The sequence below is a fragment of the Acinonyx jubatus genome, chromosome C1 (assembly GCF_027475565.1).
Source record: "Acinonyx jubatus isolate Ajub_Pintada_27869175 chromosome C1, VMU_Ajub_asm_v1.0, whole genome shotgun sequence".
NCBI lineage: Eukaryota > Metazoa > Chordata > Mammalia > Carnivora > Felidae > Acinonyx > Acinonyx jubatus.
In genome coordinates, this window is record NC_069381.1 from 91788690 (window position 1) to 91813252 (window position 24563).

A 24563-nucleotide genomic window follows, 5' to 3' on the forward strand; every position below is an offset into this window, starting at 1 on the left:
CCTTAAATAATTTCAATGAGTCATAAGATGGCAGCTCTTATAGTTCTTCTTATCTTCATAAAGTGAAAATCTCTTTCCAAATTATCTATCAACACACAAGAACTGAGACAACATTGTAGTTGGCTTAATGAACTACAACCCTCAAAACATGTTGTTAACATCTCCTTCATATAAGAAATAGCAGCAAAAATACCTATTTCATCAGGTGAAACTATGGCACTGAAATGGATTCGCAATGGTATTAAGATCTTTAAACCATTGCGAAGAGTTGGACAAGCTTAAGTTCATTTGCCAACATCAAGGAATTCATGAGATAGTTGATTCTGTTGTAGACAGACACTAAAACAATTTAGAATAGATACTCTGATAGGATAGGGATATTAGTACCACTATCCTTTTTGTCCCCTAAAATGAGCATTTCGAACAAAAGACTGCATTAGAAGAGAATACTCTATTAACAAATTTTAAATTTTTCTTTATTTCAGAACTGTCTTTATGTACAGACATCATAAAAAAAATGCACATACACTGGAGATTTTCCAAGGAACAGGAGCTGGAAATAAAAGTTAAAAGCATTTAAGAGAACTGAAATTGTCCCAGAGAAGTTCTGAGGATCATGCTTCTTTAAATGTCCTTGATAACCTCTTCAAGTTCTTCCTTTGTGAACATGTGGAAATTCTGGCCGGGCTGCACCGTGGCTAACTGGAAAGAAAGCAGAGAAGGGTTAATGAGCTGGGCTCGATTACCCTGCTGATAGCACTAGCATGGTCAGGAGAAGCTGTGTTAGTGATGCAGCTGTTCATTAGGAACTAAGGGATCTGCTATCCAAGGGATATCCTTTCCAGCCACAGGTTCCTAAAATAGCTCTCTGACTCCCAAATAAAAATTCTTATTGACCAAGTTTTCTATTTTGAGGTTAACAGACCACATAGCAGTTAACCAAATGCCTGGTGTCATTGTCATTTCTTGACACTACTTCAACAAGGATCAGAAAAGCAGCAGCAAATTACTTGGGGTCAGTACTTTTTCCTTAGAAATATATGAAAAGTGTGTTTACACACTTGGAAGTGAAGCTTGTGTGACCTTTGCTTCCTGGCCACCCTGTGTTTTAATTTTTATCGGTAAAATGGGGATAACAATAGCACCTAATTCATACAGAAGTTGTGAAGATGTGTTAATCTGTGTAAAGTGCTTACAACACTGCCTAGAACATTATAATAAGCACCAAATAATTACCGATTATTAGGTATATTATTTTCTTTAAAATTTTTCATAATGCAACTTAACAACAAAGTCTGTTTTAAGTTCATTATTTTGAGAGACAAAGAGAAGAGAGAGCACATGTGCACATGTGTATGCTCACAAGTAGAAGAGGGGCAGAGATAGAGATAGAGAGATAGAGAGAGAGAGAGAGGTACAGAGCCAGACATTAGGCTCGATCTCATGAACCATGAGATCATGACCTGAGCCGAGATCAAAAGTCGGACGCTCAACCTACTGAGCCACCCAGGTGCCCGTTTTGTTTTTTAAAAGGACTAGCCATGAAAATAAAAGGATTCCATTAGCACCAACACAGGAAATCAGTTGAGACTGACAAATATTAGTTATAAATAGCAGTCCAGATGGAATCTATTTAAACAATAAAATACGAGGGTCAGAAGACAGTTTCAAATTTAACTAAAACTACCAAGTTTTCTATCACCTCTGCTGATAACATAGTCCCATGTTTTGGGGGTCAATACTGAGCAATAGGTGCCATTTGACATTTGCCTAAAAAGCGGTTGTGTTGGTTTTAAATTTCCTCCTATTGCCTTTTTCTTTAGACTTTACAGTTAAACATACTAGGGTATTTTTGGTAATATTCATTACTGATATTTAACATAATCTGAAACTTCCAGAAATAGCATAATCCAATTACATGATGTTTATTATTTGCCGCTTCACCTACAGGAAAAACACAAAAAGACTACTAACATTTTAAAACACCTGAAGATCTGATCTGGGAACAGACTTAAAAAAAAAATGTTCTCTCAACAAAGCCTGCAGTCTCCACTAGATTCTCCCAACAAAAGATCTATCCAATTACACAAAATGTCAGAACACATATTTATAAAATACATGTTAAACATTATCATTCATGTCCATATAGACCATGGGCTCTATTCCAAGGAAATTAAAATAATGTTATTACTATATCTTTCAAGGACGTGAGGACAGAGACACAAGGTCAATAAAGCAGAGAAGAGTGAGGGCCTACAGAATTTTTTTGTCAAGTTGCTCACAGCTCATAGGCTAGTCTTCCCAAACCATTTCAGGGGCTAAAAACAGAAACCGGGAAAGCTCTGAATAGAAAAGTCTGATAGAATCTGGCTGTAAATTGGTGCTAATGAGACTAGACCCAAATACTGCCTTTAGGAAGGTACTCACTCATCACTAGATGAGTAAAAATAATCCCTTGCATTTGCATCATGATAAACTTATTTACATAGGGAATATGAAAGATACTCTTCTATTTATCTTATTCTTTCAAAAAGCTCTGTGAGACAGGTGAAACATTTTCTTTCATTAATTCAATTAATAATTATTAAGCACTTATGTACTAGTTATAATTGTACTAGGCATTAGGGATCCAAAGATAAAGAAAATCTCTTTTATTTACTAAGGGTGCTGGACACCAAATGCTTTTAATGCCAGGTGTTATAAGAGAGCTGAGTATATGTAGAGGCACAAAGGAGTGATCTAGGGGGAGTCAAGAAAGGTTTCAAAGAGAAGCAACTTTTGAGTTGTGTCACAACTCAAAAATGGGTCACACAGTGGAGAACCAGAAGAGCAGATGGAATGTGCACATGTATAAAGCATGCAACAAGAGGATATATTTGCAAAATGAAGTAATTCTGAATGGCTAGAGCAGAGACTGCATATGGGAGGAGATAAAACGGGAGGCGAAGTAGGAAAGACAGTATACTATAGTGGTTAAAAGTACAGGACCCAGGAGGCACCTGAGTAGCTCAGTCGGTTAAGCGTCTGACTTCAGTTCAGGTCGTGATCTCACAGCTCGTGGGTTTGAGCCTCGCATCAGGCTCTCTGCTGTCAGCACAGAGCCTGCTTCAGATTCTCTGTCCACCCCCACCTCTATCCCTCCTCCACTCTCTTGAAAACAAGTAAACATTTAAAAAATTAAGAAAAAAAAAGAAGTACAGGGCACAGGAGCGCCTGGGTGGCTCAGTCAGTTAAGCATTTGACTTCAGCTCAAGTCAGGTCAGAATTAGCATAATCCAATTATATGATGTTTATTATTTGCTGCTTCACCTACAGGAAAAACACAAAAAGACTACTAACATTTTAAAACACCTGAAGATCTGATCTGGGAACAGACTTAAAAAAAATGTTCTCTCAACAAAGAGAGAACCCATGTTCACGATTCATGGGTTTGAGCCCTGAGCGGGCCTCTGCACTGGCAGCTCAGAGCCTATAGCCTGCTTCAGATTCTGTGTCTCTCTCTGTCTCTGCCCCTCCCTCACTTGTGTTCTCTCTCTCTCAAAAATAAATTAATAAATTAAAAAAAAGAAAAAGTACTGGACCCCAATCACAGCTGGGTTCAAATTTTGACTCCATCATTTACCACTGTTATTTTGAGCAAGGTCTTACCCTCTCAAAGCTTCAGTTTCCTCTTTTGTAAAATGGAAATAGGAATACCAGTCTGAGAGAGGTACTGTGAGGATTAAAAGAAACAATTGCACGCAAAATGCTTAGCAAGGTGACTAACAGATTAAACATATGACTTAAGAACAGTAAATTATCACCATGAAACAAGTTTGGGATTTATCTTATAGACGGGAGTCAGAAAAGATTTCTTTTTCAATTTTTTTAATGTTTATTTTTTGAGAGAGACAGAGCATGAGAGTGGGGAGAAGGGCAGAGAGAGAGAGGGAAACACAGAATCTGAAGCAGGCTCCCAGCTCTGAACTATCAGCACAGAGCCCAATATCGGGCTCGAACTGAAGGACCAAGAGACCATGACCTGAGCTGAAGTCGGATGCTTAACCGACTGAACCACCCAGGTGCCCCCAGAAAAGATGTTTTCAAGTGGAGAACAATCAAGACTAGATATGTAATTTAGAAAATCAACCTCAATAAGCACAATGAAGGAAATGGAATGAAATGAAAGATGGCAAGGCTAGAGGCAGGAAGACTAGTTAGGAAACCTCTGAAAGGATACAAGGCAGGAGAAAATTGAGTGCCTGAACAAAAGAAGGCACTGGAAGTAGGGATGGAGAGGAGGCACTGATATGACAATTATTTACAAGGGGGCAAAGACAGTGAAGGGTACAATTCAGTGAAGGGAAAAAAAAAGGGAAGCCGAAGTCTTCTAGGTTTCTACTCTGAATGACAGGTATACATACCGGTAGCATCATCAACTAGGATTAGAAAGGCAGGAAGATGAAATGGTTTTCAGGAAAGATAATGTTTCGTTTTAGAATTGTCAAAAATTTGGGGCACCTGGGTGGCTCAGTCGGTTGAGCGTCTGACTTCAGCTCAGGTCATGATCTCACGGTCCATGAGTTCGAGCCCCGCGTCAGGGTCTGTGCCAACAGCTCAGAGCCTGGAGCCTGCCTCGGATTCTGTGTCTCCCTCCCTCTCTGCCCCTCCCCTGCTCATGCTGTCTCTCTCTGTCTCAAAACAAAAACATTAAAAAAAAATTTATAGAATTGTTAAAAATTTGAGGAGTCTGCTTCAGAAAAGTCAGATAATAGGTTTAAAAAGTGACCACGAAATCTGACAAACTGGAGTTAACTTAGCAAAATAAGGAAAGTCCCAGGGAAACATTAAGACACTAACAAATGGTAGCAATTGAGGAATAAATGAGGGGAGAAGCAGTGAGGACAATGGATATAGGTTCTCTTGGGAAAAGACCTAGTAATAAAGATTCCAAAAAAGGATGAATGGAATAGCGGCCAGCAATAACATGTAACAGACTGATACACACGAGATGAATTTCAAAAATCATTATGCTGAGTGAAAGAAGTTAGATACAAAAGAGCACATACTGTGTGACCCATTTATATGAAATTCTAGAACATGAAAGACAAATCTATAACGACAAAAAGCAGATCAGTGGGAAGGAACGAACTAAAAAGGGGCATGAGGAGACTTTTTGGGATGGTAGAAATGGTCTATACCTTAATTGTGGTAGCAGATTATACATTTGTCAAAATTCACTGAACTGTATACTTAAAATAGGTACATTTTACAGTATGTACACTATATCTCAACAAAGTAGATTTTTTTTTAAGACAGGATACTAGGTAGAAGGAGGAGTTAACAAAGGTGTGATTTGTTTTGTTTTTCTAAAAAAAGATGCAGCTTGGAAATTTTCCTTTTTTGTAGAGAAGGATAGGCTGGTGATCCAAGGGACAACTGGTAGAGCAGGGGCCCCCAAATGCCTGACTTTCTCAGACTGACCATCAAAATCACCCAAGGAGATTTCAAAAGTACAGATTTCTGGACTTCATTTCCAAAGACTGATGGACAGTCAGATTTGGAAACTATCAGAGTACTGGTGGAGTAAACTGTCTTAGACAAGTGAAAGTGACCTTTTTAAATGCAAAAATAACTAAGTCAGGGAGTAATATAGTTGACGATAGAGCATGGGGGCTCCTGGGTGGCTCAGTTGGTCAAGCATCTGACTTCAGCTCAGGTCATGATCTCACGGTTCGTGCATTCTAGCCCCACATCGGGCTCTGTGCTGACAGCACAGATGGAGCCTGCTTGGGATTCTTTCTCCCTCTCTGTGTCCCTCCCCCACTCACGCTGTCTCTCAAAAATCAACATTAAAAAAACAATGAGAGAGCATGACTGAGACACACCTGATGCTCTTTTCAAAGCAACACTGAAACTGAATGAGCTAAAAATCTATGCAGTTTCAACTGAACCAAGCAGACCTCAGAACCTGCATTGTGAAATCAGCAGAGCTGTCTCTGAATTACTCTGAGGTAGGAAGAAGGGGGTGGTTTTGGCAGAAATGCCAAGACCCGCGGTGCCTGGGTGGCTCAGATGGTAGAATGTCCGACTCTTGATCTCGGCTCAAGTCGTGATCTCACGATTTGTGAGAGAGAGCCCTGTATCAGGCTCTGCATCGACAGCAAAGAGACTGCTTGAGATTCTCTCTCTCCCTCTTTCTGGCCCTCATCCACTTGCTCTCAAAATAAATAAATAAACATTAAAAAAAAACAAACAAAAAAAAAAAAGAAGAAGAAGAAAAGAAATGGCAAGACCCTATCTCATTCAGTACCAAACACCCCCAAAGTACCAGAAAGGAACTGACAAACTCCCTCCTAAGGGTCAGACCGGGAGTATCACTGTTACTAAGAAAGTGTAAAAATAGTATTTATGTAGTAAGTTTTTCCATTTCTATTCCAAACTCCTCTTCTCCCTGTTACTGCTCAAGAAGTAACCCCTCTTTCCCCCCACCTCCTCTCTCCAATTCCACCCACGCTTTCCCAACTTTAGGCAAGCCCCTTGTTTTGGCATTCAAGTTTGTCCCTTTCACTGCAGCCTTTGGACGCTGGCTGGCTCTAATGGCAAGACATTTGTCAGCCCTTAACCAGCCATCCTTCACCAGGGATTAACCTAAACATACATTTTCTCAATGCACACTGAGTACAGCTGACATAATTCTGGTAAGCGCTGATTGGTTTAATTACTGATTTGTGATTACAGACACAGTTGCCTTTAAAAAATTTTTTAATTGAAATATAATATTATGACCACTATCTTGACCTTTTTTTCCCCTTCTTTTACTTGAGAGAGAGACAGAGAGCAAGCAAGCAGGGGAGAGGAGCAGAGAGAATTTTAAGCAGGCTCCACACTCAGCACAGAACCTGACACAGGGCTCGATCCCACCACCCTGGGATTGTGACCTGAGCTGAAACCAAGAGCCAGATGCTCAACCAACTGAGCCACCCAGGCATCCTGTACCCTTTTTTTCCCCAGCTTTTCTCCCTTGTTTTTAATGTTTGTTGTTTTTTTTTTGAGAGATAGAGACAGATCATGAGTGGGGGGGGGGAGTAGGGCAGAGAAATGGAGACACAGAATCTGAAGCAGGTTCCAGGCTCTGAGCTGTCAGCACAGAGCCCAACACGGAGCCCGAACCCACAAACTGTGAGATCATGACCTGAGCTGAAGTCATACCCTCAACTGACTGAATCACCCAGGTGCCACCCCTCCATCCTAACTTGTGATAACAATCTGGTAAATCGAGCCTCCGCTAGTTTTTTTTTCCATTAGTATTTTAACGTAGCCCAGCAGTCCTTTTGCTTATCCCAGCCTTCCTTTTTCCCTGTCCATAAGGCCTCTTTCAAATCGTTCCCACTTGCCTTAACTCTACTGTTGAATTCACCCACTCTCAACAGATGATCTAACATTCACCAGGGAAATACAGGACCTCTCTCTCAATTCACCTGCAAACCTACTCTATCTTTTTACTCACCATTATCTCCTTTTCTCCCATCTACTCTTAGCATCCTAAATAAGGGCAGTCAGAATCTGGTCCACAACTCTCTGGTATCATCTCTTGCCACCTCACTCACTACCTTACATATATCTTGCACCCCAGCATTCAGAAAACCCTCAAATTCTCCTTTACATACAATGTTATTTTATATCTTTGAGCCTTTGCACATGGCTGTTCCCTCTTCCTGGAGTACCCTTCTCTTCCTTTCTCCAGCATCACCTCTTCCAGGCAACTTTCCTAATGTCCTAGGATAAGTTAACATGTTTTGGGGACAGTCCATTCTTATTACTATTATAGAAGTATTGGAGCTTCAAAGGATAGCAATAACTTCTTAAGGGCTGAGCATACAAAATGTGATTATCTCCATGGGAGATATGGGAGCTATGATATCTGAATAAAAAACACCACAAGAGAAAAATACCTCTATATTAGTTGCATTCAGCTTCTCCTCCATTACTTGTTTGAGGATGATGAGTGAAGACTTGATGGCTTCTTTCAGTGTCATAGACTTGAAACAAAAAGGGTAAGAAGAGTAGCCATTATGTAATTCCTCCTTCCTTCAAAGATTTCCCCTATCTCCCTGAATGATGTAGCAAATATTACTAAATCAAGCAGCTTAGTAAGTACAGTGCATTACCAGGTATCTCTAGAATTCAAGTAAACAGTAAATAAGTAGACTACATTTATTCAAAGTTTCAAGTCTTATTTTGAACCAGATCAAAGTCACCAACTTTCATATTAAGTGATCTTTGAAGAAGTGGAAAGGGCTACACTTCTCTAGTTATCCTCTTTTAATACAGAAACAAGATAATATTGGGAATATCCTATGATTCACAACTCCCAAGTGATCTAAAAAGGTAGCCCACTGGTTTAGTAAACCTGCTCTTGTAGTACTGTGTTTTGAACCCATGAACCTAATTTCTTCCACACATAAAATCAATACTATCAGGGGTAGAGGGGAGTAGACATCTCTGTGTGAACCAGTAAGTAAGACAGCCTTCAACCACAACAAGTTACCCAAAGCCAAGTCTTCCCATCCTACAAGATAAAAAATGCCAAATGTCTACTGCTTCTAGAGCCAGACTAGGAAATATATCTGTTAAGTAAAGCTTTCAAGATAAAGGGTAAACAAACTGAGGTCATCTATACCATGGTACAGCACTCAGCATTAACTACTGATATGTGCAAAAATACGAATGGATCCTAAAAACAGCATTATTGAACAAAAAAGGCAAATGCAAAATATAAACTGTATGACTGCATTTATAGAAAGGACAAGAACAGACAAAACTAATCTACAGTGGTAAACATGGTTGAAAGGGAGGAAGAGAGTGAATGCAGAGGCAATAAGCATTTCAGGGAGTGATGGAAGTGTTCTCCATCTTGTTTTAGATGGTGGTCATGAGGGTGTGTACTCCTAGAACTCCTAGAATTGAACACTTAAGGTCTTCCCATTTTATGTAAATTATACTTTGATTTATAAAATAATAATAAAAGTTGTGAGAGTACTCAATTACCTTGTGGTAAACTTCTTGCAAGGAGCTCTGGGCACCCTCTGAAGCAGAGCCAATTGCTCGAGCATCACACTGTACAAAGGTCCCAGATGGGTCCATATGAAACCTGCAAAACCCCCAAAAGAAGGGGGTCACAAAATGCTTAAGAGTGGTAGCATTTTATGTAACAAGTATCTCACTAAAGAATATAAATGCTTGGCCCTGCAGTGGAAACTCCACTGAAATACTGAGGTACAGGTCCAAAAGATGTTGTATGCCTAGAGAAACCAGATTTTTTTTTTTTAAGTTTATTTAAGTAATGTCTATACCCAATGTGGGGCTCAACTCACAACCCCGAGATCAAAATTCACATGCAAAGTCACATGCAGCTATAGAAACCAGATCTTTTATTTTATTTTTAAAGTTTATTTATTTTAAGATAGCAAGTATGCACGAGCCAGGGAGGGGCAGAGAGAGAGGTGGGAATATCCCAATCAGTCTCCATGCTAAGCATGGAGCCCAATGCAGGACTTAATCCCAGGACACTGGACCATGACCTGGGCTAAAATCAAGAGTTGGACGCTCAACCAATTGAGCTACCCAGGCACCTGAAACCAGATCTTTTAAAAAGTGTTTAAGAAAATTAATTCATTCCTCAGAGATTTAGAAGTATAGAAGATATAAATATGGCACTTGTGTACGCCTATCTAAATAATATTTGAGGAAAAGGAACAAATCAGCATTCTAAAGCAAAGCTCTAAAACACACCCTGACTATAGTAACAAAGTTGCTTTTAATTCTTTCCAGAATCAGCAGTGGTTCCAACAGGGAAGTTCTTCACAGAATGCTTGTCTTTGTATAAACAGCACAGAATCACTGAACTTTAGAGTTAGAAGCCCTTCATTTTTTATAATTCTACAATAATCCTCTCAGTTTAGACAACCAGTCCCCATCCCAAATTAAAATAATTCTACAAAAAAAGAAACAGGAAAAAATGGCAAATTCTTACAGCTGGGGTCCTTTCTCATCAACTCCTCCAAATAACAGTGCTACTCCAAAGGGACGAGACTAGAACCAAAAAACAAGAGGTATTAAGATAAACAAATGGCTACTGAAGCAGGAGGTAAGAGGGGCTGGGAAAGGTATGTTCAGAGGACAAATGTCCTAAGTCCCTTAGAAGGAAACTTGCCACAAACACCACACTCACCATGGCACCTGGATCTGCATCTTCTTCTCCAAACTGCAGAGCTAGATTGGACACAGCCTGAGTCACACTCTCCACGGTCATTGTCTCGTTGTAGGTGAACCAATGGTTCTAGAAAAAGAGCAAAATGTGGTCTAACTTTTAAATAAGAAAAGCATTAAAGCAGTCCACCATCTCACTACATACATCCCTGTGGACTATGGTTGCAAACCGAAGGCTCAGCTCCAGTGTGTTTTTCTTAACACTGAACTTGAATGCTTGGGCCTACATGAGAGGAAGAGAAATAGCTCTAGAAAGAAACTGTGATCAAAGTACCCTAAGCATTAATGACGGACTAGAGGATTATTCCCTTGAAAAACAGAGTTAGCCCTTCACAGCACTAAGCTTAGTCTTTTCACAAAGTGAATGCTAACAGCTAAGTGCCACTTTCCCTCAAAGAGCCTACCTTATCATTGTGTTGGTGTTTAAATTAAATGACTTACTCTTACATAAGTACTGACAGCAAAGTTGAAAATAAGTGCAAAAAGTTTTATCAATCAGGAATTTTTTTCTTACTGGTCTTTTCTCGAAGCAGCAGGTACTCAATTAAAGAAAAAAACAAAATCAGCATTCTTGACCTGGTACATAACATTACTCACCATAGGAGAGCTGTTACTTGCAAGCCCAGCACCAAAGGCAGTTGGGGTAGAATGTCCTTTAGCTATGTCCACTTCCTGCTATGGTGCTCCCACAGTTAATTAGGGAACAGAATGTAGTGCAATGCTTGCTTTATTTAAGGCAAATCAAAAAGAATCAAGAGACTGTCAGCACTATTTACCAGGGCTTCCTTAAAGCTGCAATGGTTGGATGGCTAGACTCCAAGCCTCAACAAGTTATTAACTAGGTGGTCTATCCAAAATCACTCCTAAGAGCTACATCTGATATTAACACAGATAACCTGCAATACAGCCCAGGCAGCTACATCATTAAACAAGGAACTCAAGCATCAAGGTAAAAAGGAGAGATGATGCTAATTTTACCTGTGTCTCCACTCTGGCTTTATCAATTAAAGTCTTAGCATCAGCAATTAGCCCACTCATGGCACAACCTGCAATGTAAAAGCAATAGTGACCCAGGGGCCAAATCCTAGCAGAACTCTTTCATCCACTCAAGAAATACTGAAACACTGGAATGGAACCATGGCGGCCATACGCAATCCCATAGCAATACACCCAAGAGGTTAGATGGGAAATTATTTGATTATACTGAACACAAGTATAATTATACTACAAATAAATAAAACCATCTGCAATAACTCAGAAGTCCAGTATGAAGATAGAAGACAGGCAAGAACAGCCAAACAAGCATGAATTTTCACATATTACATCCTTAAGCATTCCTTCAGCATTCTCGTAGACCACAATACACTTTCAAACTAAGCGAACACTAACATCCCAACAGAAGAAATAAGGAAAAAAATAACCATGTCACTATGAGCTATAGAAAGCCCCAGGATAAAATCAAAAGCTTTTTCACCTCCCTGACCAAATACAAACCAATTAGTTTAGAAAGGAAGTTTGCCTGATGGTCCAAGATGCCAACGTTATAGCTGTTACTTTATATGCCATAACTTGAAATCTGTATTTCCAGCTTAAGCCTTACTACCACATTTCAAACCTATGAAGCCAATGACTCCCTTAATATATCTACTTGGACATACCACCAACTCAAATCAAGTTCTTTCTTCCTTCTAGACTCCTTGGCCCTCACAACCAATCAGATCCCAAATTCTATCAATCTCCATCTGATTAACCTGTCCAGCATTAATCCTTACATTGTCCATTCTCTGTCTACTGCCTTGGTTAAATCCCTCATTGTTTCTATTTGGATTAAAGGAAATTTCTTTCCAGGTCTCCCTACCTCCAGTCTTAGGCCCCTTCACTCTACCTGCAACCCTGTTATGAGAATTGTCTTTCTAAAAGACTAATCTGGGGGCACCTGGGTGGCTCAGTTGGTTAAGCATCTGACTCTTGGTTTAGGCTCAGGTCATGATCTCACGGTTCATGGGGTCAAGCCCCACATCAGGCTCCTTGCTGACAGTGCAGAGCCTGCTTGAGATTCTCTCTTTCTCCCTCTCTCTCTGCCCCACCCCTGCTCATACTCTCTCTCTCTCAAAATCTGATATTACCCCAAAGCTTAAAATCTTTCCCATCAAGTTGAAGCTCTTTAGCATGGTAAAAAGATTTCTACTGTCTGATCGAAGACTTATTTCTTGCTATAGTCCACCTGCCAGTCATACCAAACTTCTTGTGCTAGGGTATTCCCTATTTTACACCACTAAGGGTTTGCTCATTTCTATTCCCTCTGACCGGAGTGCTCTCCCTTCCTATACCCACACACTTGTTCACTTAGTGACCATTTCCTCATCTTTTAGAATTCAACTCAGCTCAAGCATCGCTTTATGGAATCTTTTTCTGAAAGTCCCACTACCACTGGTTCCAGACAAAACTAATGATTTCCTCTTTTGTACCCCTACTGAGCACATACTACAGCCTCTCTTAACACCTACGTCACTCAACTGCATTTACTTATCTACATGTCCACCTCCACTATCAGACTGTATGCTTCTGAAACATAAGGACTATGTCTCTCTCATTTTTCTCTGTATCCCTGGTGACTAGCATAGGTCTGGCACATGGTAGGTTCTCAATTTGCTGAATGAAGTGACACTGATCTATCTCCAGACACACAACTTGGGATTAAGTAGACAAAATGTTCTTATCTTAAAAGACTAAATCTCAGCTTCTACATCTGAAAGATACTGTCAAGCTCCTGGAGTCACCATGGCATTGGTTCTGAGGCCTTCAGGCAACTAATTATTTTACCAATATTCCACTAATTAGATGACTAAATGGTTAAGAAAATTTCAACAGTCAACTAAAATGAAGAACTACTCACCCTGTAATGCTACAATGATGCCAGAAGCTAAGGCAGGGAAATTATAACAGAGACCAAAACAAAACAAAAACAAAAAAGAGTGCTGGGGTGTGGGGAATATAGGGGAAGATAGGGAGTAAAAAGATAAATCTGAAAACAGAGGAAGAAGACTGATCTGCTCAAAATCTATTATTCTCATGCTCTCTGAACCTTAGTCACTCTAAAGACCTTTAAGAATTCCTCTTTCTAGTGGACACTCTAGTTTTCCACATGATCCTCTGCTCCAGATGGCTTCCTACTAGGGCTAACATTATGCAACATTGAAGACCCAGCCATTATAGGGAGCTGGCCTATGATTCAACCTTTACATATTTCGACAACCATCACATTCGCCAAGTCTAAATTTGAAGGAGAAAGGAACTTCTGGAAATAGGCTGAGCCCTACAATTTCTTCCCACTCCTATATTATGCACACTGGCTTACTGCCTGGAAAACAGTAGCTAATAAGGGGATAAGATGTTCATCTAATGAACCTCCTGTGGAACACCAAAGAAGACTAATTAATCCAAGCCAGATCCTATAAAACAACTTCCCCCTACTCCTTACCTATGTGAGCATCAATCTCTACAATTTTCTCAATGCTGCTAGGCTCCATTAGTGGGGAGGTAATTCTCTTCTCCACAGCTAGGCACACACCCTCTGATGTCTGAATCCCAATGGCTGTAGAACCAAGCTAAAAAGAAACGTGTTATAGTTATCATGTACAGGTCAAAGAACAGTCTCACATACTCACCAGGAATCTCTCTGAATATTGCACAAGACAGAAGCTTCAATTAGCCATACCAAGTATTCAGAGAGTATAAACAGCACCCTAATAAGTAACGTGTTATTCCTGTCAATGGCAGGAACACTTGATTTACAGATTTTGTTCTTCTAAAGGGAAAAGTTCAATTAAGTCTTGAAAACATCTGGAAAATGATCAACTGTAATGCCAATATTTTGGAGAGGGGTAGATTCTAAGGTTCTAAACATCAACGGACAAAAAAGTAATAAAACTAGAATGTTTTTCTTTTCACCTCTGTTCTCTTGACCTGTCCCCAAAGGTAGTATTTCTCAAATCTACATGACCTCCAGAAAAGTAGCGTACATTAAAAAAAGGAAAAAGGTGCCTGGGTGGCCCAGTGGGTTGAGCGTCCAACTCTTGATTTTGGCTCAGCTCACCTGATTTTGGCTCAGGTGCTGCCAGCACGGAGCCTGCCTGGGATTTTTTCTCTCCCTCTCCCTCAAAATAAATAAACAAACAGACAAACAAAAGAAGAAACAAAAACACCACCACAAACATAATTATTAACTTAATCTTTTGAGGTCACTAGCAGTTTACAATATAGCTTAATTTCATCTCCCCATCTCCAGGGCACCATTCTAGTCACCGATCCCTCTATGTCTGTTTCTTTATCTGCAAGATGGGGGTAATAAAACATCAAGAAAGTAAATATATTAATACATAAAATGCTTAAAATGGTGCCTGGCACATAATAAATGAGTAATAAAATTAGTCATTCTTCTTATATGCCTAGACTTCAACATCCTCTTACTTAGGTTCCCCATCTTAATCTCTGTCTTAATGTATGTTTCATGTTATAGCCTAACTGATCTAATAAAATGCTATTTTAATTATACTTCTTCTCTGAAGAACTAACATCTCCCTATATTGCCTGTCACATAAAATCCAAATAAGCTTCCAAAGCCCTCAAAACCTAATCTCACTTTTCATTTCAAACTTTATTACTCATTATTCTCCAACAAAATCTACCAGGTATAGCCCAACCCATTTTCTCATGCCATATTATTTATCCCTTAACTCACAAACCATGAGATCATGACCTGAGCTGAAATCAAGAGTTGGATGCTTAACTGCCTGAGCCACCCAGGTGCCCCTGAATTACCATTATTATTTAGTTAGTTCCACAAAGCAATGCCTGCCAGTGCAAGCATCAGACTCCTGGAACCTGTTATTGTAAAGGAGTCCAAGGAATTTCATGAATCATTATGCATAACATGCTTAACATGACTGCAGACTGCATAATCACGTCTCATACATAAGTGAATTATTTTTCAAATGCATAAAGTTGTGACTTTATTTACAAATGTTTTTAAATGTATATACCAGCTTTTTTTAATATATATGCATAACTACAGGAGAGGACTGTTTAAGAACTTTATGTAAAAAATGGGCATTCATACTTCTAGGTAAAGGTATAGACTGAACACACACATTAGCTCTACTCCTTCCCCTAGCCTCGTAATAGTACAAAATTAAAGGATGGCAGGGTCAGGGGGTAGGGGGCGATGCACAAATAAACTAGCACAAAGAGAATGGGCAAAGACACAGCAACAAAATTTCTAGGAAAGAAGAGAGGTTAGTGATAATTTACTTAATAGACCTGAGAAATCTGAACCCTAAACCAGTAGTAAAGAAAATCAAGAAACAATCTGATTTACATTATAGGATCCCAAAAAAGAAAGGGACCTCTGGAAATAGAAACAAAGGAGCTAAAAATCACAAAATCAGTTCAGTGTTACCTAAGAAACAGATTTCCAGATCTCCTCCCCTAGGCTATAAAGCTAGATGACAGCTCCCACCCCCACTCCTATAGAAAACTCTGGAAAGGGTAAAACAGACAGTGGTCTTTGGATTGGGGGACACTAAGCACAGTCAAAGGCAGGAGTACCAGAGTGAAAACGGGATTAAGTAAAGACTGACTAGCTGAAGGTTAAGAACTTCAGCCTTCTTTCCCCATTCAGCTCTCTGAAGCTAGTAGCTGAAACACCCTTCAGGCATGAAATGAGAAGGGGCAGTTTTCTCTAGAACAGTTTTCAAACATTTTGGACAAAATCGACATTAAGAAATATATCTTATATCAGGATCAAAACATACTAACATGCACAAATAAATACAACAGAAACAACGTGGGAAAAAAACACAATGAAACACCAATAGTATCAACATGGCATTCTGATATCTAGTGTTCTATTCCACTCAAAAAGAAATGCTACCTTGACCCACTAAATTGATTTCAATGCTCACTAATTGGTCAAGACCTGTAGCTTAAAAAACATAGCTCTAAAGAATCTAACCAATTCAAGAAAAAAAAAATTGAAAGAAAAGTTAAAAAAAAAATCCTTAAAGAATATATTTCATCCATAAAACAAAAATAGGACACTAATAAGAAAAAGGAAAAAATAAAGGAGGTTAGAAATTGAAAAAGCAGTATGCCCAGAGAACTAGTCCAGAATTGGAACAGGTCAGAAGCTCAAAGATATTTTTAAGAATCTTTACTGGATACCTGATGTGCTTGGAAATTTTGAGAAGATACATATAACCTAGAGAGACTTTGGGGATTATTTATGACATGTATACATTAAATTAAACAAATTTTTAAAAAAGAAGAGCTCTTAACTCCAGGAAAATATTGTGCAGAAATGGAAAAATGGCTCAGCTGTGAATACATTTATTTACATAGTCATATGACTATAAGTGTTGACTAATGATCTCACAAAAGTATATATTGAGTGAATTGCTGTACCTCCACCCCAGGAGGAAAGCGTGTGTGTGTGTCCATGTGTGTCATTGGGGGCAAAAATCTTCATTGTCTATAATGTAAAGTCTGTGGATAATATCTAAACAAAAACAAAATTTTTTTCCCCACTTCTGCTGGCTGTCTGCTTCTGTGCTAGAAATATGGAAGCAAATGCCAAGAAAATTATCAGCTAAAAGATCTTAAAGATCTTAAAAGATCTTAAAGTGTTGCTTTTGGGAAGCTGAAGATAGAGGGGGCAGTCCTCAGGGATTGCTGTTTTTGTTACAAGGTTGATATAATTATTTTATCTTTTGATTCTAAAACTACATGCAGGTATGCCTTAAGAATAAAAATGTAAAAGTCAGAAAATATTACTAGAGAATTTAATTCGGCACTTAGTTGTTCTTACGTATAGTACATTGCTCTTAAATCTCCAACTGAACAGAGCAGGACAGACTTTATATCTACTTTTTTTTATGTTTATTTATTTTTGAGAGAGAGAGAGAGCGTGCGCACAAGTGGGGAAGGGGAAGAGAGGGAGACACAAAATCTGAAGCAGGCTCCAGGCTCTGAGCTGTCAGCACAGAGCCTGATGTGGGGCTTGAACTCACAAGCCGTGAGATCATGACCTGAGCCAAAGTTGTACACTTAATAGAGCCACCCAGACACCCCCTTTATATCTACTTTTAAATTTTATCTGGCAGACTTGTTCTCAACCAGGGGCCATTTTATCCTCCAGGGGACATGTATCTGGAGGACAAAATCTAGAGACAGTTTTGGTTGTCACAGTTAGAAGTGTGAGTGCTACTAGCATCTAATCCCGCTGAACACTCTACCATGCACAGGATGGTCTCTCAACAAAGAATTATCCAGTCCAAAATGTCAATAGTCCCTGGGTACTATAACTATTTTGTGGATGAAGGATTTTCATATTATAAGAATTCACAGCCTGTTCAGTTTGACCTCCAACTTAAATAACTTCCTAAGTTTCCACTCCAAAAAAAAGATTAATATTTTCAAGACAGACTAAGTAATAAAATGTACCAAAATCAGGGGAATTTTCTTTTGAACACTTACATTTACCCCAGATATTTCAGTATTACAATTCTGCCTAAAGTCCACCCCACCCCTTGGTGGGGACTGAGGAAAGGAAGTGAGGGAACATTTGAAGACTCTACCTAGTATTTCTTTAGTATAACTCATAGTAACCAATGTCCACATGCTCAGTTTAATATGGTAATTTTGACACTGCCACAGATTATCCTTCCTTCCCCCAAAAAACCTACTCCAAAGGCATTTTTTCCCCACTTCTGCTGGCTGTCTTTCACCCATGCCATCCATACCATACCTCCAAATGACAACTTATACTTGCCATTCTTAGTCGTTTCTCCAGCTCCTTTCATGCTACTGAATACTTATGGTTATCAAATTGCTTTCTCATTGACAACTCATAAGTTGCCAAGGCGACAACCAGGTTGTTTAAATACCAAAGAGCCTGAATTTTCACATGGGTTAAGTCACATCTATTAAAGGGTCACATGGCCATTTCTATCTTAGCCCAACCTAGGGTAGACATCACATGGTCTCTAATTATCTTTAAGCAATCTGAAAATTACTAGCAGTAAGAAGCTTAAAGAAGAACCCCCCCCCCCCAAAACTGAGGATTATTCTTGGCTTGGATAGGACTATTATCTTTAGAGGCTCAAAATAAATGCCACAGCTTGAAATCGTCATAGTCTTCACAATTCATAATAACGTATGGTTTCAATACAGGGCAAAGATGATCAGAAACAGGCACTTGTAGCTGGCCCACCACTTTCTGTCCCACCATCTATCATAGTGCTTCCACCTTTACTTCTATGTCTTCAACTAATCACAGTCTCTTTTGCCCTTTTCTAGATTCTCATACAATAGTTTTCTATAATACACTCTTTTTATAATAGGTAACTTAGAAACACAGTAGCTCTCTTCAATTATTTGAAGAACTGTTTTTGGAAAAGGTTTAAACATCCTGTGTGGTTCAAGGACAAAACTAGGGACAACTAAGGAAACTTCAAAGAAGCTAGACTTTGATTTATTTATTTTACAGTTTATTTATTTATTTTGAGAGAGAGAGAGAGAGAGAGAGAGAGAGAGAGAGAGAGAGAGAGAGAATGGAGAGGCAGAGAAAGAGGGAGAGAGAGAATCCCAATCAGGCTACATGCTATCAGTGCAGAGCCTGACACAGAGCTTGATCCAACTAACTATGAGATCATGACCTGAGCCGATACCAACTCAGCCACTCAAGTACCCCAGGAAGCTAGACTTTTGATTCAATACAAGGATAAATTTCTAAACCATTATGAATTGTTTTCTAACAGAATGAGCTATCTAGTGAGAAAATATTCTATCACTAGGACTATACAAACAGAGGTTATTTAGGGATGTAGAGGTGACTGAAGCACAGAGTAATGGGTTCATCTAGATCACTGACTCTCAATCCTTGCTAGATATTAGAATCACTGAAGGAGCCCTTAAAAATACTGATGCCTGGACCTTCCTTGGATAACCTAAATCAGAACTTAGATTATCCGTAATTCAACAAATGCAGATCCCATGTGATAACTAACTTTAAGTATAGATAGCTCATTTACTGATTTTGTTAATACTGGTTTGGGGGCGCCTGGGTGGCTCAGTTGGTTGAGCGACCAACTTTGGCTCAGGTCATGATCTCGTGGTTTGTGAGTTCGAGCCCTGCATCAGGCTCTGTGCTGACAGCTCAGAGCCTGGAGCCTGCTTCAGATTCTGTGTCTCCCCCTCTCTCTGCCCCTCCCCTGCTCATGCTCTCTCTCTCTCAATAATAAATAAACGTTAAAAAAAAAAAAAATACTGGTTTGAACTATTTGATTTTGTTACATTACAGGACACATCTCTTATTCAGTCCTGAAAGTGTCCAGTACAAATCCACAATTTTATGAATACAGGTGATGAGTTAAACAATTTTTCAAAGTATCTTCCAGATGCTAAGTCTAGACCTCTATATCCCTCTCTTTATAGCCAAGAGGATTATGAACACAAACATGTCCCTTGAGCCCCACTGAGAAAAAGATACTTACATAATTATGAAGCATTTATCTGTTCAAAAGGCTTCAGGAATAGGATTGAAATTGATATTAAAATGGTTAGTGGTTGGGTAAAGGGAGATACAGAATATTTTCTAAACAAATAGCTAAAACATGGGGCGCCTGGGTGGCTTAGTCGGTTAAGTGTCCGACTCCGGCTCAGGTCATGATCTCACGGTTCTGTGAGTTGGAGCCCCACGTCGGGCTCTTTGCCAACAGCTCAGAGCCTGGAGCCTGCTTCAGATTCTATACCTCGCTCTCTCTCTCAAAAATAAAATAAAAACATTAAAAAAAAAAAAGGGAGAGATAGCTAAAACACATTTACTCCAAATGTTCTGCCAGCAATGCAGTAGGTTGCCATCAAATTTCAAAAACTTGCTACTTGATACTATACCTTGATAGCTTCAATGGCATATTCCACTTGAAATAATCTTCCTTCAGGAGAAAAAGTATTCACACCCCTATAATTAAAAAAAGCATTAAAGATTGTCAGAAAAAGTGTAGAGAAACAAAAGTCAAGTTCCTTGACATCTAGCTCAAATAGCTACAAGATATGCATGTTGTCATTATTCTCCTTTGCCCAAAACAATCTGTAGCTATAGTTTTGTACATTAACAGCTTTTCAAGAAAATGGAACTTATGTATGGAACACTTCTGTGGTACTTCCAGAGACTTCAAACTGATCAAATGAGAGCAAGGGGCTTTCTACCTCAACTCTGAACCAAACTGAATTCCCTCAGTAAATTCAAGCCCCCAAAACTACCTGGCAATTCCCAATATGCTTTTATCCTTCTCCCCTTCACATTACATGCATTTAATGTCAATATCATACTTTTCAGTAAAAGTATGATAGTTACAGGTACAGGTTACAGGTACATTTCTCTATTTATTTGTATGAATTAGTATTGCTATCTTAACAGACTGAGATCTGGCTCGTTCCTAAAGCCTAAGCTAGTTTATTCATTCCATACATATTTACACCAATTACACACTAGACTTCTTTTTCTTTCTAAAACACCTTCCCACTTTTTCTTGTTCCATTCTATTGGAAATCCCTATGGAGAAGAGGCATCAATCATGGTCCTAGCTATAAAAGTCTTCTGCACACAATGGACACTTCAAAAATACTTGAACAAATGAATGAAAGTAGTTATGATCCTTGGCTTATAGAGTTTGGATTTGATAACATGTAACATGATATATAACACAGTGTTTTCAAATTTGTTTTATCAAAAACTCTTTCTTCAAAAAAAAAAAAAAGTATATGTATCCCCGAAATACAAAACAGGTAATAATACAAGTTGACATTTACTGCATATCTACTATATACCTGGCATTGTTATAAACCTTTAAATTATTTAATTCACTTAATCCTCAAAATAATCCTATGAAGTAACATTTAAAGACAGGTAGTATTTCACAGATGTGAAAGTTGACAAAGAGGTTGAGTAATATGCCCAAAGTTAGTCAGCATGTAAGAGGCAGAGGTGGAATTAGGATTTAGGCAATGTGACTGCGGAGACCTATCTTTGAATTGTTCTACTATACTGCCTCTGGGAATTATTACTCTGGGCTAAATCAGGAGTGAAAGGAGAATCTCACCATCCCAGAATCCTCCTGGCCCCAGAGGTCATTAAAAAAGTTCAGAACTCTAGGAACAATTTTTAAAAATCACTGAGTGAAAAGTCTGAGGACAGAAGACTGAAATTAAGTTCTAGTTCTGCCACTTAGTAGCTTTAATTCCCTCAAATGAAAAACAAAAAACAAAACCTATCGTACATCTATCACAAGATAATTAATATTGAATTGCACAGAGTATGAAAGAATTTTGTGATAAAGTACCATGTGAACACAGTATTTTCACCTTAATTCAAGCACTTCATCCTAGTATAGTATTAATTACTACATCCTTATATGGGCTCTGCTCTTGGCTGTCTTCTCAAACTTCACTGTTTCTTTGGGTTATTTCATTTACATCAAGCACCAACTACTCTCAAACCTCTATTACCGGTCTGACCTCTTCCCTGATTAATTTAATGAATCCTGAGCATTTTCACTTGGATATCCCATTAGCACCGAACACTCAATATCTTCCAATCTGAAATATCTCTTTAAATCCAGCCATCCTTGCAAAATCAGTTCCATCTCCTGTCATTCCTATTTCATTTTTATTTTAAAACACCTGAAATCTCTCAGTTCCCCAAGCTAGAAAGTTCTGAATGATCTGACTCATTTCTCCCCATCTTCTCCCACATTAATCATATACCAAGTCACATCAATTCCTCCCACATGGTAACTCAACACTTTTCTTTCATTCTCAACGACCTCATTACCTTTCACCTAACTATTGTAAGCCTTCTAACTGGGATTGACTCACTCTTTCTTCTGCTCCTGTCAAATAATCTCTGCAAAACACAATTATGTAACTTCTTCAAATAAAAATTAATAGCACATGGTTGCCTAAATAGTGACCCAAACTCCAGGGGCGCCTGGGTGGCTCAGTGGGTTGAGTGTCCGACTTCAGCTCAGGTCATGATCTCACGGTCTGTGAGTTCGAGCCCCGGGTCGGGCTCTGTGCTGACAGCTTGGAGCCTGGAGCGTGCTTCGGATTCTCTGTCTCCCTCTCTCTCTCTGCCCCTCCCCTGCTCATGCTCTAACTCTCTCTGTCTCAAAAATAAATAAAAACACTTTAAAAGTTTTGAAAAAAAATAGTGACCCAAACTCCTTCACTACAAAAAAAATCCATCCAATATCTAGCACCATCCTGTTTTCCCCATAGTTCACCACTCCCATACATGTATCAAATGTACCACACAGAAAAGAATGTTCCCAAACAGGCACTGTTTCCCCACTGCCCCTCCTTTGTTCATCCTATATTCTCTGCCTCCAACCTACTGACACTTAGTCCATATTTATTAAAATCTTCCTCTTTCTCAAGACTCAGTTTAAATATCAGCTCCTTTTTAAAGTTTTCAATGACCCCCTAATATTGAATGCAACCTCTCTCAACAAACTTTCTATAGTACTTGATTTGAATTTCTCTAATGACGTGAAAGCACTTCTGACTTGCACTATATTTTTTAAATAGCTCTTTAAAAGGCAAGCTCCCATTTAAGAGCAAGAATCTTGATTTTGTTACTGCTGTATGGCCAGTAACTAGAACAGTGTCTTGTACACAGCAAGCATGCAAGTATATTAGCTAAGTGAATTTAAAAAGGCTGTATTTTAGGCATTCTTGGGAGGATATAAAAATGAATAACATATAGCACTCATTGAAGATGTTAAGTAAATGATCACAGAACCTTAATAAAGACTTTCTGATAAGGATAATAATGTCTATCATACACCCTCTAACTCAAAATTCTATCACCCAAGGAGGAGTTTTTTTTAATGCTCTGGAAAATAAATACCAAGTCATTTTACAGGACAGTACGAAAAGCTGTCAGTTTTAAAACTTCACATATATATATTCTGAGTCAGTAAAAGCATAAAAAAAGCGGGAGTTCCAAGCGATAAAACTTTTGACAGGATCAACATACACTTGACAAGAAATGCAGCTTCTAAAGACCTAGTAGAAAGAAAACATCCGCCTTTCCTGGCTAAACAAACAAACAAACAAAAAAACCCAAAAACATCTTTGCAGCTATGTGAAAAATCTAACCTACCCAAACAGAAACTGAAAGTAACAATGTCTAGAGAATTGTCTATGTACAATTTTACTCAGCATTTCCAAGCCCTGAAAAATATTTTTTTTCTTTTAATGAATACAACAATCTCACAACCTTAATTTTAAAAACATATCTGGCCTTAACACACACACAAACTAAATTGCTTTAAGCTTCTCAAAAAGTCCGAAAAGTCTAGGTCTAGTAGAATCAGCGTGATGAGGAAACTCTTAAGAACCACTCTAAATTCCAGTTCCTATAAAATCAGACTCCACACTCCATCCGGGCATAGCTGAGAATACTTTCAGACTTTTGCAGAAACTATACATACCAGCATGCCTTCCTACATTTCAACCAAAGGAAAGGTTACTCTACTTCCACAACTAAGAAACGGAAAACGAGGTTGTTCCCCTAGAAGGAAGGGGGAGCTGAAATTATGAGAGCCATTAAAGAATCTCTAGTAGCTTTTTTTTTTTCTTTCAGGCAACACGTTCACATTTTTTAAAAAGGCAGTCATACTCAGCACGAAAGATGAACGGAGGAGGGGTTGACCCCTGGACTTCTCCGGGTTAAAGGTCAGAGTCGCGGCCCCTCGGCCTTCTTCCCCAAGCACAAAGCGGTGCTTCTCCCATCCGCACCGAGTTGGGACCCAGCAGTGACTCAGCGGTAGCACCTGGCGCGAGTCTAGCTTGGGGAATCACTGCAGGCCGCTGGGGAGGACAAGAGATCCCCAGCCCGGGCCAGCCTCGGGTTCCTGGGGCGCCCCATGACACGGCAGAACCCAGGCCGTGGCCGGGCCCCAGTCCTGCCCACTCACAACCCCGAACCCACGTTCTCCCGACGCACAGACCTGTCGTACTCAGACCGGGTGAGGAACATGGCGAGGGCAGGAAAAGCTGGCAGCAGCTACGTGGGGTTTCTGAGGGCCAACACGAGTCCAACAGCACCCAACTCACCCACACCACCACAAAATTGAGGCCCTGCTTCCAACTGCGCGTGCGCAGGCGACCCCTTCAGCCCGCCCGTCAGTGCCTGCTTCCTATTGGTTGGTTATAGTTCCCGCCAAGGTGATTGGGCCAAAGTGCCTCCC

At 39.4% G+C, this 24563-nt stretch overlaps 1 protein-coding gene across 1 annotated transcript; it reads right to left on the minus strand.

Moving 5' to 3' along the window:
• Positions 1–450: 450 nt before the first annotated feature.
• PSMA5 (proteasome 20S subunit alpha 5) lies at positions 451–24481 on the minus strand. The gene is made up of 9 exons (XM_015075287.3): positions 24324–24481; positions 20203–20269; positions 13733–13859; positions 11230–11297; positions 10214–10321; positions 10016–10074; positions 9031–9133; positions 7935–8021; positions 451–702 (listed from the first exon to the last, which is right to left on the minus strand). Exons 1-9 carry the CDS (start codon positions 24350–24352, stop codon positions 625–627), a joined length of 726 nt encoding a protein of 241 aa, XP_014930773.1. The 5' UTR covers positions 24353–24481; the 3' UTR covers positions 451–624.
• Between the last annotated feature and the right edge of the window lie 82 nt (positions 24482–24563).